Source organism: Pseudorasbora parva, chromosome 11 (assembly GCF_024679245.1).
Source record: "Pseudorasbora parva isolate DD20220531a chromosome 11, ASM2467924v1, whole genome shotgun sequence".
Taxonomy (NCBI): domain Eukaryota; kingdom Metazoa; phylum Chordata; class Actinopteri; order Cypriniformes; family Gobionidae; genus Pseudorasbora; species Pseudorasbora parva.
The window spans coordinates 23,571,040-23,584,168 of NC_090182.1; the positions used below are offsets into that span (position 1 = coordinate 23,571,040).

A 13,129-nucleotide genomic window follows, 5' to 3' on the forward strand; every position below is an offset into this window, starting at 1 on the left:
TGATGATCAGTATCATGGGACCAACAACAAAGCCTTAATACAATGGTTTGGTTTTGTCAACTCGAAATTAATCCTGTAACGGGTTTATTTTAACTAAATTATGGTACAGGCCCCTGGTCTAGATGGATGTATTTCTGTTTGGTGAATGTCCACCACGTTCCAACAAGACTGTGACATCAGCAAGGAGCAAGCGGGTGATGATTTGGGCTGGAATATTGTGAAGTGAAAAGAGTCTCTGCGGGTGTCAAAATTACTTCTGCAAGAGGTCATTGGATTTTATAACTGATCATGTTCTACTATAAAAGGAAGGATACTACCTTCTTTTCACATGCTGCAAAAAGCACCAGAGCAATAAAACAGTTTAAAAATGTATTTCTACACCCACTGTAAACGTTTCTCTTTGTGAGCTTTGGTTAGAGGTGGCTAAAATGTAACTCCCAGCCTGCATGGAAAGGTTCTTGAGATTCCAGTGGCTTACTTGTTCGCTATATATCAGTGCTACAGCATCTTGACTGAGTGATAGAATGAAGAAAGTAGTTATGTTTTGATAAAAAAATATACATTTAAATAAGATTACAAAAAAAACAAGTTTGTTAGTAAAACCTTCAACAAAAAGCACCAGATATATGTATGTCAAAAAATAAATAATATATATATTAAATGTCCTTTTAATACAATATTTTTTTTTGAGAGAGAGAGAGACCCTTTCCTTGATAAGCCTTTAACTGATCGCATTCTCTCTCGGTCTCTCCAAGGTCATATTGAAATTTTTCAGTTGCCAAATTTAATTCACCGAAATTAAATTTGGCCAACTAAAATAAGATGTGACCAGTCACTAGACAATTAAAAAATATATATATTTTGCAGTGCTTAAAGTACTCACAAATATTATGATATTTGATCATCTCCAGTCATTTTTTGCACAATATTGGTTTTTGTTTTTTTGCATAACATGGCACCATTTCATGCTTTTCTTCTTCAGAAAGAAATGTCTTCCTCATATCGCATGAGAACTGTGTAATAAAGCTTAAAGGGTTAGTTCACCCAAAAATGCAAATTCTATCATTAATTACTTACGCTAATGTTGTTCGACACCAACAAGACCTTTGTTCATCTTCAGAACACAAATGAAGATATTTTTGTTGAAATCCGATGACTCAGAAAGGTCTCCATTGACACCAATGTCATTTCCTCTCTCAAGACCCTAACGACGGCGTTACAAAGTCCCTCTCACTACAGTGACTCTACAATAATTTGAACAATAATTTAAAAAACCTAAATAATGACGACATATGGGCCGATTTCAAAACAAAGCTTTCAACCATTATGAATCAGTGTATCAAGTTTCGGATTGCGTGTCAAACCACCAAAATGCTGAAATCAAGTGACTTTGGCGATACAAATCATTTAAAACACTGATTCATAACTGTTTAAAAAAAAATTCTCGTAGAAAATTATGGTAGAACCACAGTGTAGTGAGATGGACTTTGTAATGACGTCTTTATAGTGCCTTTTATGGGTCTTGAGAGAGGAAATGACATTGGTGTCAATGAAGGCCTTTCTGAGCCATCAAATTTCTATACAACTTTCTTGATTTATGTTCCGAAGATGGACTGAGGTCTTACGGGTGTCGAACGACATTAGGGTAAGTAATTAATGACAGAATTTTCATTTTTGGGTGAGTTAACCCTTTAATAACAGAACAACCTCTTTGGTTTCCATTTACAAGACTTACAAGACGTCTAAGAAAAAACTCAGACGTCTTGAGTTTGATATCAGTTATCTAAAAAGATATGGAGAAATAAAACAAAGAAACACTTACTATGAAAAAAAAAACTAAAATTGGAATTATTATTGTACTGAAATCCAGCTATGTCACTTGCATAATAATTTGGAACACTTTTTGTTTTTTGTTTTTGACTGCGCGGTCCCTTTAAATATTCATTGACCTAACGCATCAACCCTCGTCATGTGACAAAACACGGATGTGAATAGTTCCATGACAGAACTTGCGATCAGGATGAACGAAATGTATTATGTCTATTGAGTATTGTAATATGATTCAAATAGTATTTGCCTTCATTTGTTTGGTTCCCCTAAATCAAGCTGCTCTCCCCTTGGTGATCAACACTTGGCATTTTAAAAATGCAGCTAGCTCAGGTGAAACGTTTACCATGACTGCGCCGTAAGTTATGAGCTCTGATGAATGTCTAGACTTGAATCTTCTATGGTTTTTCTCCATAGCCTGGAGCACGCTTCAGAAGGGTGGCTCGGTTCTGGACGCGGTCGAGAGAGGCTGCGCGCAGTGTGAGCTCGAGCAGTGTGATGGCAGCGTGGGGTTCGGCGGGAGCCCGGATGAGCGCGGAGAGACCACCCTGGACGCGATGATAATGAATGGGTAGGCATCTGTTACTTACTTTATATCAGTACGCTTAACTAGGCATTTCACCACGTTGAAAATAATAATAATAATTTACAAGAACCAAAAATCAAACAATAAAAAATTATAATATTATAATTGTATCAGCCAGGTCAAAAGTCTAGTTGTAGGCTACTTTAACCCTAACAAAGTGGATCATCCAAAAAGCATTTTCATATCACCCTTTTCCCCCGGTATCTTCTGGACTTAAGTAAAACATATCCAAAAAGAGTTTTTGAAATATTTAAGAAAATTTGAATTTCATGAGTTGTATTTGCAGCCAGAATACGATCCAATATAATCAAGGCCCAAGTCATCAATGTTTCTGTGTAAAAATGTATATGCAAAATATGCTGCATGTAATTTTATGCATGTTTTAGTGTCCTAAAATGTATACATTTCTTATATATATATTTGTTTCTTATATTATTTTGTAATTGCAAGAAAAGAAGCACCACTGCATTGAAATACAATTACATAAAATGAAAAGTAAAGGGAAAGAAAGAAAAATAGATAATTAAATAAAGACAAATAACAAAGGCACCTCAATCAGTAAGAATGAGTTTAAGAGAATTTACAAATAAGTGAAATCTCAGCAAGAAAGAAAGACATCAAATCTAGATAAAGTTTAAACATAATTGTTTTGTGAATAAAAACAAATTCATTAACAATATCAATAGCATGGCCACTGCTAGATAAATAAGGAAATACTGTATACTCATCTAAAGGATTATTAGGAACATCTGTTCAATTTCTAATTAATGCAATTATCTAATCAACCAATCACATGGCAGTTCCTTTAATGCATTTAGGGGTGTGGTCCTGGTCAAGACAATCTCCTGAACTCCAAACTGAATGTCAGAATGGGAAAGAAAGGGGATTTAAGCAATTTTGAGCGTGGCATGGTTGTTGGTGCCAGACGGGCCGGTCTGAGTATTTCACAATCTGCTCAGTTACTGGGATTTTTACGCGGAACCATTTCTGAGGTTTACAAATAATGGTGTGAAAAGGGAAAAACATCCAGTATGCGGCAGTCCTGTGGGCAAAAATGCCTTGTTGATGCTAGAGGTCAGAGGAGAATGGGCCGACTGATTTAAACTGATAGAAGAGCAACTTTGACTGAAATAACCACTCGTTACAACACCCCATCTCACAAAAAGGTTGCGAGTACAAATTGCACTGCAGTGGTCAAATACACACAAAATGTATGTACTAAATTACCGTCTTGACGAGTATGCACAGAAACCTCGTCGTGATTTGCGAGTAAACGTTAACATTTGTATAACTGCATGTAGCCTAACTGTATCAATGTATTCGCTCTTAAAGTTAAAGCAGTTGAATAAACTGCTGCTGTCTCTGCACTGTAAAAAATTTGTGGTGGTTTTTGTTAATTTAACTTAAAAAAGTAAGTAACCTGGTTGCCTTAAAATTTTGAGTTTATTGAAATTAAAAATTTGAGTTTATACAATGAAGGAAATTAGTTTAATAAATAGAAACTCAAAATATTTTTGTATCTGAACCACATAAAAAATGTGATAAATCATGAAAATAGCACAATTTGGCATGTTTCACTGCGTCATAAGAAATAACACACATTATTACCCAATATGCTTACAAAATCTTTTAATAATCTTTTAATAAAGGTTGTCGAATCTCAAAAAATTGTATTATTGTATTAACTCAAAATTTTAATTTCAATGAACTCAAAATTTTAAGGCAACCAGGTAACTTTTTTTCTAAATAATTTTTTACAGTGTGAGTTTCTCTGTCTTGTTGTTTAATTAACCTTAATGTCACTCGCTGCTCTTGAATGGCTAGCTTTTGCAACTTTTGTATGGATTAATCTAATTTATTCTTTAAAAACAAAAATGTACTGCATAATCAAAGATTTAGATAGTTAATTATATACATTTATATAACGAGTCACCTATAAGGGGGGAATTCCCCCAATTTTAGAAATAATCAATTCCCTGAATAAATGTTTGTAAAATTCCCTATAAATAATTTATCTTTTTATAAATGATAAAAAGAAGGCTTCAAATAGGTCGGTATCTGCGATCAGCTCCAAAAATCCTGATCGGAGCATTCTTATTATTTAGGAAGGATGGCATTGGCATGCAGTAGCTTACATTATTTTATTTTTTGGATCTGATATAGTTGGTTCCTCAACTACATCAGACGTTCATAATAATAACAGAAAAAAAAACTTGCCATAGTTTTGTCCTTTTTGGCAGTAGCCCGTTTTGGTGTAACACGTATTACATATAGCTGCCAATTATTAAATGTAATCAGTGTTTTAAGAGGCTACATCCCATTAAGCTGATCTGATGGGTGTTGGTCTGCCTAAAGCCGGGTGCACACTGTGCGATTTTGCCCACGATTTGGCCGTCTGAGACAAACTTTGCAAATCTTTTGCAAGATTCCTTTGATCCTAGGCTAAAATCGGACGTCTTTGATCGTTAGTTTGACATGTTCACCACAGCCGATTAATTACCACTGCGATCAAATTTTACCTCAGACGAAATTCTGACAGTGTCAGAAGATTTTGCGCACAATCCTGCAGTGTGACTTCTCCTACGACGACAGTTAAATATCTTGGTTTTTCATGACGAGAGCTAGAGATTTCTTTGTAGCCAGCATTTCAGTCCTGAGTGTAATGCAGCTCACTGTCACCGAACACGTTATTCATTGATGATATAAAACTCAGGACGTTTTTTTGCGTGCATCCGTTTTTAGCGCGACTTGACTATCGTACATTCTGACATTAATGACAACTGAGATCTTACAGTTTGACATGGCTTACATCGGGGATCATGTTCGTACAGTCTGACAAGCAACATTCGTAAAGAATTTTGAAAAATCGCAGTGTGCAGGACCCATAACCCATCTTTTTTTGGAATAATTTTATGTTACTCTGCCTTATTTGGGAAAGATTTCCTACAGTAGCCTTAAGTTATCTCATTTTCTAAAATAAACACTTGGTGGTTCTTCAAGATCTTGACTCTAGCCTATTTCTACAGTTTTTTTTTTCTCAATACAGTTATTTTAGAGTTAGTTTCATTTCTACAAATGGTGTAAACCCTGCAAGATCATCGATAAAAGATTCCCATTCCCCTGCCATTCTGTGATCGGCAGTGATCAGCAATCAGCAGATCATGATCTTGGGGATCGGTAATTGGCCCCAAAAATGCTGATCGGAGCATCTCTAGTTTCTGACCATGTCCATCCCTTTATGACCACCATGTTCCCATCCTCTAATGGCTACTTGCAGCAGAATAATGCACCATGTCACAAAGCTCTAATCATTTCAAATTGTTTTCTTGAACATGTCAATGAGTTTACTGTACTAAAATGTCCCCCACAGTCACCAGATCTCAACCCAATAGCGCATCTTTGGGATGTGGTGGAACGGGAGCTTCGTACCCTGGATGTGCATCCCACAAATCTCCATCAACTGCAAGATGCTATCCTATCAATATGGGCCAACATTTCTAAAGAAAGCTTTCAGCACATTGTTGAATCAATGCCACATAAAATTAAGGCAGTTCTGAAGGCAAAAGGGGGTCAAACACAGTATTAGTATGGTGTTCCTAATAATCCTTTAGGTGAGTGTATATCTTTCAATGAAAAGTTGAAATCATAAAATGAGGAACATAACAACTAAAGTTCTCCCAAAGAGGTAGAACAAATAAAGCAAAGTTTCTTCCTTAATTTTGAAAGTGAAAGTGATGTGACATGTAGCCAAGTATGGTGTCCCATATTGGTAATTTGTGCTCTGAATTTCACCCATCCAAGTGCACACACACATCTGTGGAGATTAAACACACGCAGTGAACACAAATCCGGAGCAGTGGGTAGCCATGTTTTGCTGTGGCGCTCTGGGAAAATCAACAAAACTTGGATAGGTATTATGTAGAATTTAAAATGTAATATGGTTGGTGAAAAACAGTACTCATCACAGTTCTCATAAAAGAGTGTGCAAAAAGTACCTGCCCTTAAACTGGGTAAACCCAGCCTGATCTGCCGGTGATTTGATTTTGTCCTGCAGCTCAGTCTGGAAACCCGTACATTCATTTCTACAGCTTCTGTTACACTTTTGCGGGAACCAATTACAGACTGGCTTATCCACCTGGCGTGCTATTGACGCGATTTGTGTATGATGGTGAAGCGGTGCAGCCGCGCAACTAATGCTGGTAGGTCACGTGATAATGACAGCATGGTGAATGTAGTACATCCAGATTACATTCATTCCACACACATTTATACTATACAACATACTTTTTGAGCAGTCGTGAAGTAATTACTTTCTCAAAATAATACCTACTCAAGTATGCGGTTTCGCTGCCGAGATGTCATTGCGAGGAGGGGAAGTAACTGATTAAAGAGTCGAAGATCACATGAATTAAAAAAATATGGATTTCTACGAATAAAACTGATTGTGAATCAGGAACCTCTCTGATTTCAATGGGAAGTTATACACCTTTCTACCGTTATATTGAGCATTACAACATCATAACCTGACACAAATGTTTGTGCGTTCTGTTTTTTGCTCAATGATAAATTGCATTAAGCAACTCCGAAACAATCAGGTCAAAAAGCAAAAGAGGGACTTGCAGGCTAAAACCTGCAACTAATTATGTTTTCTCATTAAGTGTTTGTCATTATACTTTGCAGTTACTGTCAAATATGCAAATCAACCGATACAGCAAATTGACTACATCAAAAACAGTTTTGTCAATACAAATTTTTTTTTTAGAATGCAAAACATGAATGAAGGCACTGTAAACAGTGTCCAGGAATGTTTTAATGTGGGTAAAAAAAGTGTCAGATTATTAACATTATTCTGTTTTTGTTTGGTGTATGCCCCATGTTCAGAGACACAATGGAAGTGGGGGCAGTGGCAGACCTACGCAGGGTCAAAAATGCTGTTGGTGTCGCCCGAGCCGTGATGGACTACACAGAGCACACCTTCATAGTGGGCGAGTCAGGTAGGAATTGTCACTCAATTTATGTGGCTGCCATTCAGTGGTTAAGGGTTTCAGCTGGGGGAAAAAAGTTTGAGTATTAAAATATCATCTTGAACTTTCTTTCTCTAAATGATGTGTAGACACTAACCCTAACCCTAACCCTGTTTAGATTTTATATCAGCTTAGTGTATACATCACTTCACTACATACACTTTGTTATTCCATCTATAATGCATCTGCTCTTTTAATTAAAAGGATTTCTTGAGTACTAAAACAGCTTTCTTTCTGATTGCATGACTGCATAACCTCCACATTACAATAAAAAAGGCTGAGTAAGCCTCCCCTGCTCTATCTTTGCTCTTTCCGGTATCTAATGTTTATTTCAAATCAGCTCTACTATGTTATTCAGTTCAAATCTCCCCTGCTATATGAAGTTTGGAAGAACTGAAAATAAACTTTTTTTCTGTCTTCATGCAGCCACAATCTTTGCACAAAACATGGGCTTCATGTCTGAGGACTTGTCAACTAACCAATCAATAGCTATTTTCTCCAAGTGGTTGCAGCAGAATTGTCAACCCAACTATAGAAAGGTAAGTCCCTAAAACCAGGAACCTCTGTGTAATCATCACTGCAGGGTTTACCTTTTATGTTCCTAAGAACCTTTGGCAGCTTCAAACGTGGGTTTAGAAGATGATCTGTGGCAGATAAACTGTTTCGATATACTTCAAATGCACCAAACACCTTTAACAGATTTTTCTAAATATAAATAAAATACAGTTGTGGTCAGAATTATTGGCAACCCTGGTACATATGATCAAAGATGGCTGATCAGAGACCATTCCTTCACACACAATCTCTGCAGATCCTTCAGATTCCCAGCTCCAAGGTGCTTCTTCTCTTCAGTTCACCCATCTCATTTTCTATAGGGTCAGGGAACTTTGATGGCCATGGCAAAAGCTTAATTTTGTGGTCAATGACACATTTTTGTGTTGATTTTTAATGTTTGTTTTGGATCATTGTCCTGATTTAAGATCCAACCACAGCCCATTATAAGATTTCTAGCAAAAGCAGGTTTAGATTTTTTTTTTTATCTGCTGGAATTTGCTAGAATTCATGATACCATGTTGCCTGACAAGCCAGACCCACATCAAGATGTTTGGTCTGGAAACTCACCATAGACAGGGCTCAATCCGAGGGGCGGGATAAACGGTTGTCTTTCAAACTCCCTCTGCATGCGATAGGATAGCGCTACAACCAACCAGAGCAACGAAGGTGAAACAGAGCTTGTTGATAGATTAAACATCCGTATCGCCGTATCCGGTCAGCAAAACTCCGAACACATCTTCCCTTTTTAAGAATGTCTTCAGTGCCGTTCTTTGTTCTTTTCTCAGAGAAAAGCTTAACTCCAAGTCTTCCAGAGTCGCGGTCAAAGCTGATTCGAAAGACCGCCGCCGTTCGCCAGTTTCTGTGTTTACTAGAAGCACTTAAACGCAACTCTGCCTGTTCCAATGAGCAGCTCCAGTAGTTTATGCAACAACAAAACATGTCAGAAACACTCCTTACAACTAATAATACATAAATATATACAGACTGTATGCCTTTTCAGGGGTGCTTAATAAACTGTTTACTTTTTATCAAAACCTCCCTTGAATTGTCCCTCATACAGGCAATGCATCTGCATTGCTTACAAGACAGTGCTATAGCTACTTGAGCACTGAGAAAATGGCGGATAGTGTACAACTGACTGAGGATGGAAACTATGCTATTACTGCACCATGGGTGGAAATGTGCAGATTAAGGGGTGGTAATCTAATAGATCCCCTATGTCAGAAGTGGAGAGAAACCTGAGCGGCTCTTTTTCCACATGCTTGCAGAAAAAGGCTTACCAGAATAAAGTTACTGGGTTATTTTATTATTTATTATTATTATTATTATTATTATTATTATTATTATTATTATTATTATTATTATTATTATTATTATTATTATTATTCTTGAAACCCCCCTGTAGGATTTTAGGGTGCACCAGACACAATTGACTATAAAAAAATGGGCTCCATTCAGTCCTCGCAAAGCTTACAAACCCACCCAGGCTAAGTACTTTATGGCCTTGCAAGTTTTGGGCACACCAAGATAACAGCAGAGCTTGTTTGATCCCCAAGACAAGGAGCCAAAACAGATATTTTAATTAATGAACTTTGTGTGACACAGAGTCTATATCCAGAAGAAAACACACATAGAATGTTTTTACATATAAACAGCATCAAATTATTTAAAAGGGATGATAGCCGGATTTATAATCAAACACCTTTCAATTCATAAAAATATGAATGTAGTGTCCATGACGTCACCCATAGGATTTCGATAAGCTGTTCTGAAGTGTAAAGTAGAGACAAGCTGGCCGTTGCCATCTTGCAACGTGTCATTGTGTCATGCCCGGGTAACAGAAAATGGGCAAAGAGGCGGGATGTGGGTGGAGCTTAGGTGATACAATGACTAACAGACAGAGGATAAATGGCTATCCACCTGTCACTCAAAGTAATCACACCCTTAATTATGCAGAACTTTAAGGCTTTATATAATTTAAATGAATGAGTTATAAAAAAATCACCCCCTCACAGCTGTCATGAAGGGCAAAAACAAAGAATTAGGAAAAAAACAAAGAAGACAGATTACGACAGAGACAGTGACTTGAGCCATCTAAATACTCTTGTCTCACTTTCCTTTCTTTTACTTAGTTTTTTTCTTGTTTTTGAGTCTTGTGTTCTAAGTTTTGCCACAAAGTTTTGAACTTCAGAAAGCTTCAACTTCAAACATCCACAAGACTTTCCTTTCATCCGCCAACACACCATGTAATTGGCTTACCAAGCCGTCGATCAAAGGGGAAAGTTATATTTAAAGTGATAATTAAATAAATAGTGTTTCACTATGGCTTGGATATTTATATCTGCTGCACAGTTTAGTTACAGCCCGTTCAAATGAAAACTCATTTGTTGTGCTGTAAAATAATTGAATCTTTCAAAATTCTCTATGAGTTCATTAATAAAATAATTTGAGCTAAATAGACCTGTTTCCCTTCTAGGCCTACACGTCTTGGCCCCAAACAACTTGTGGTGATGCAGAAGCTGTTTGATATTTTATTTTATTTTATTTAGGCTTTCTGACCCCAAAACTCATATTGTCTCTGCATTCTCCATCTGTGAACCTTGGAGAGTCTTTGACCTCTCAAACATTTCTCCTCACCCCGCATTAGGACGATACACACGTCCTCTTCCAGGCAGATTTGTACCATCTTTAGTTGAATGGAACTTCTTAGTTATTGCCCAGATGGTGGAAATAGGAGTTTTCAATGCTTTAGCTATTTTCTTAAAGCCACTTTTTTTTTGTGAAGCTCAGCAATCTTTTGCTGCACATCCGAACTATATTCTTTGGTTTGGTGATTAATGATTAAGGGAATTTGGCCCTAGTGTTTCCTCATATTTATACCCCTGTGAAACAAGACATTATAGATAAACAATTTCATGTTCCTAGTCACCCTGGTGTGCTAAAAATGTAAATATTAATGGGAATATTCTTAAGAGATATTTTACTCATATGTATTAAGGGTGCCAATAGCATATATTTCATAATGTGATTTAACCACCGCTTTCATTTCTTTTACTTCAATGAAAGGTTAGATTTTTGCATTTTTTAATGAAAGATAAAAAAGATGAACAATGTAGGTTTATTTTTATTTATTCAGCCATCTTTGATCATATTTACCAGGGGTGCCAATAATTCTGACCACAATTGTTATGGTTAGAACCCCGAGACTTGCGTTACATTGAGAAGCAGAGTCATGTTTACCTCAGTTCACACCGACTTTGCTTAGAAGTTCTGGAAGGATATCAGTGTAATCACTGACAAGAAAATATGCACCGTGAAACAAAGCAATGAATAATGCATAGTGAGATTTATGAAGAATACAATGGTTGATTCCAACACTCTGCTTTTGGCACAATCAAAGCCCTATGGAAATATGCGAAACAATGCTCTGAATACATTTTTGTGTTTTCATACTCAGATTAAACTGTAAGAGTTGTTGGCTATATTAATCAGATTTTCAAAAATCAGAATTTCCCCAGAAAACTTTAAAGGTGGATAAAGCAAATCAGGAAATAACAAGAAAAGTCATACAAAAACAGCTTTGTTCTGTGTCCCAGATCAAAGCATAATCATTATCAGTTGTTTATTTTGTCTGATTGTTTTACAGAATGTTTTTCCAGATCCTTCCAACTCATGTGGGCCATACAAGCCCAAAGCCAAGTCGTGGAGGCTGAAGCAATCGAAAGTAAATTTTGACCCCAGTTCTCATGACACAATTGGTAATATTCTTCTCAAGGTTATACATGTTTATTCATTGCATAGGTAGAATGGATGGATGGATGAATGTTTATTCATTGCAAAGCATAGATAGATAGATGGATGGATGGATGGATGGATGATCAGTCTTTAGACAAATCTGTTTTTCTTAATGCAGACTTGGACATAGGTCCACAGAGTATCAAGCTCATTAGATTTAATTTGCATAATGAACAGGAAGTATGATAAATGGGCTGAATGCCTCAAGGACATATTTGAAAACCACTGCTTGATTCAATTCATTGATGCATATGATCTTAGATGTTACATTCTTCCCGGTAATTTTGATTAGGAATGGTTGTGATTGGTAAGAACGGACAGGTGGCTGCTGCAACGTCCACCAATGGAGCAACACATAAGATTCCAGGGTGAGTATGACAGCTGTCAGTATGTCTCAGGTGTCCTGTTGAAGGCAGAATGCATTAGTGTTTAAAATCAGAAGAAAAACAGAACCTTGAGAAACTTCACTGTGATTTTTAGCTCTTCTGTTGTTCACTAGTGACAGAAATGGGTGTCCAGTCCTCTGTCAATAGAGCTTTAGTAAAGCACATGCATGCTGATTTGTAGTCGTGTAGGTGATTCACCAGTGGCTGGAGCCGGGGCTTATGCCGACAGCACAGCGGGGGGAGCGGCTGCCACAGGGGATGGAGACATCATGATGCGTTTCCTTCCGAGGTAATCACCATTCTTGAGATGTTCTTTTACTCGTATCAACAGAAGAAGAAAAAAAAAACCTGTACTGATGAAATAAGTATGATTCTATAGAAACATCCAACTGAAACCTTCTAATAAAATGATTTTGTTTGGTCAAAGTTTTCTAGCTGTTGATTTAATGAGAAATGGAGCCCAACCTACTATTGCCTGTAGAATGGCCATCTCCAGAATCAAGAAGTACTACCCCAATTTCTTTGGAGCACTTATTTGTGCCAATACTACTGGAGGATATGGTACATGATGTCTAATGTTTGTTTCTTATTCAGAATGAGTATAAAAAGTGGTATAAGAATCATAATTCTCCTGTTTTATCCAAAGGTGCTGCTTGTAACAAGCGTCCTGGGTTCAGCCAGTTCCCCTTCATGGTGGTTAACCCACAGACAAATCAATCTCAGTTGCAGAAGGTGGACTGCTTTTAACTGCGAGCCTTTTGTTTTATGTTAACATGATCTTAAAGTTTGTTAATGGCTTTTTGACTGCTCTATGCCTTATGATCAATGTTCACACAGCCCCACTTACTACAAAAAAAAAAAAAAAAACGAACAAAAAGAAATTCTTATGTATTTAAAATAAAATAAAATTCTGTTTTAGGATCTGTGAAATACATTAAGCTCTGAGATGTTTTTAA

At 36.8% G+C, this 13,129-nt stretch overlaps 1 protein-coding gene across 1 annotated transcript; it reads left to right on the forward strand.

Moving 5' to 3' along the window:
- Window positions 1–1,979: 1,979 nt before the first annotated feature.
- On the forward strand, window positions 1,980–13,052 carry aga (aspartylglucosaminidase). The gene is made up of 9 exons (XM_067457438.1): window positions 1,980–2,160; window positions 2,245–2,398; window positions 7,295–7,407; window positions 7,864–7,976; window positions 11,639–11,750; window positions 12,080–12,155; window positions 12,355–12,462; window positions 12,601–12,734; window positions 12,820–13,052. The coding sequence occupies exons 1-9, from the start codon at window positions 2,037–2,039 to the stop codon at window positions 12,918–12,920; spliced, it is 1,035 nt and encodes a 344-aa protein (XP_067313539.1). The 5' UTR covers window positions 1,980–2,036; the 3' UTR covers window positions 12,921–13,052.
- The last annotated feature ends 77 nt before the right edge of the window (window positions 13,053–13,129 follow it).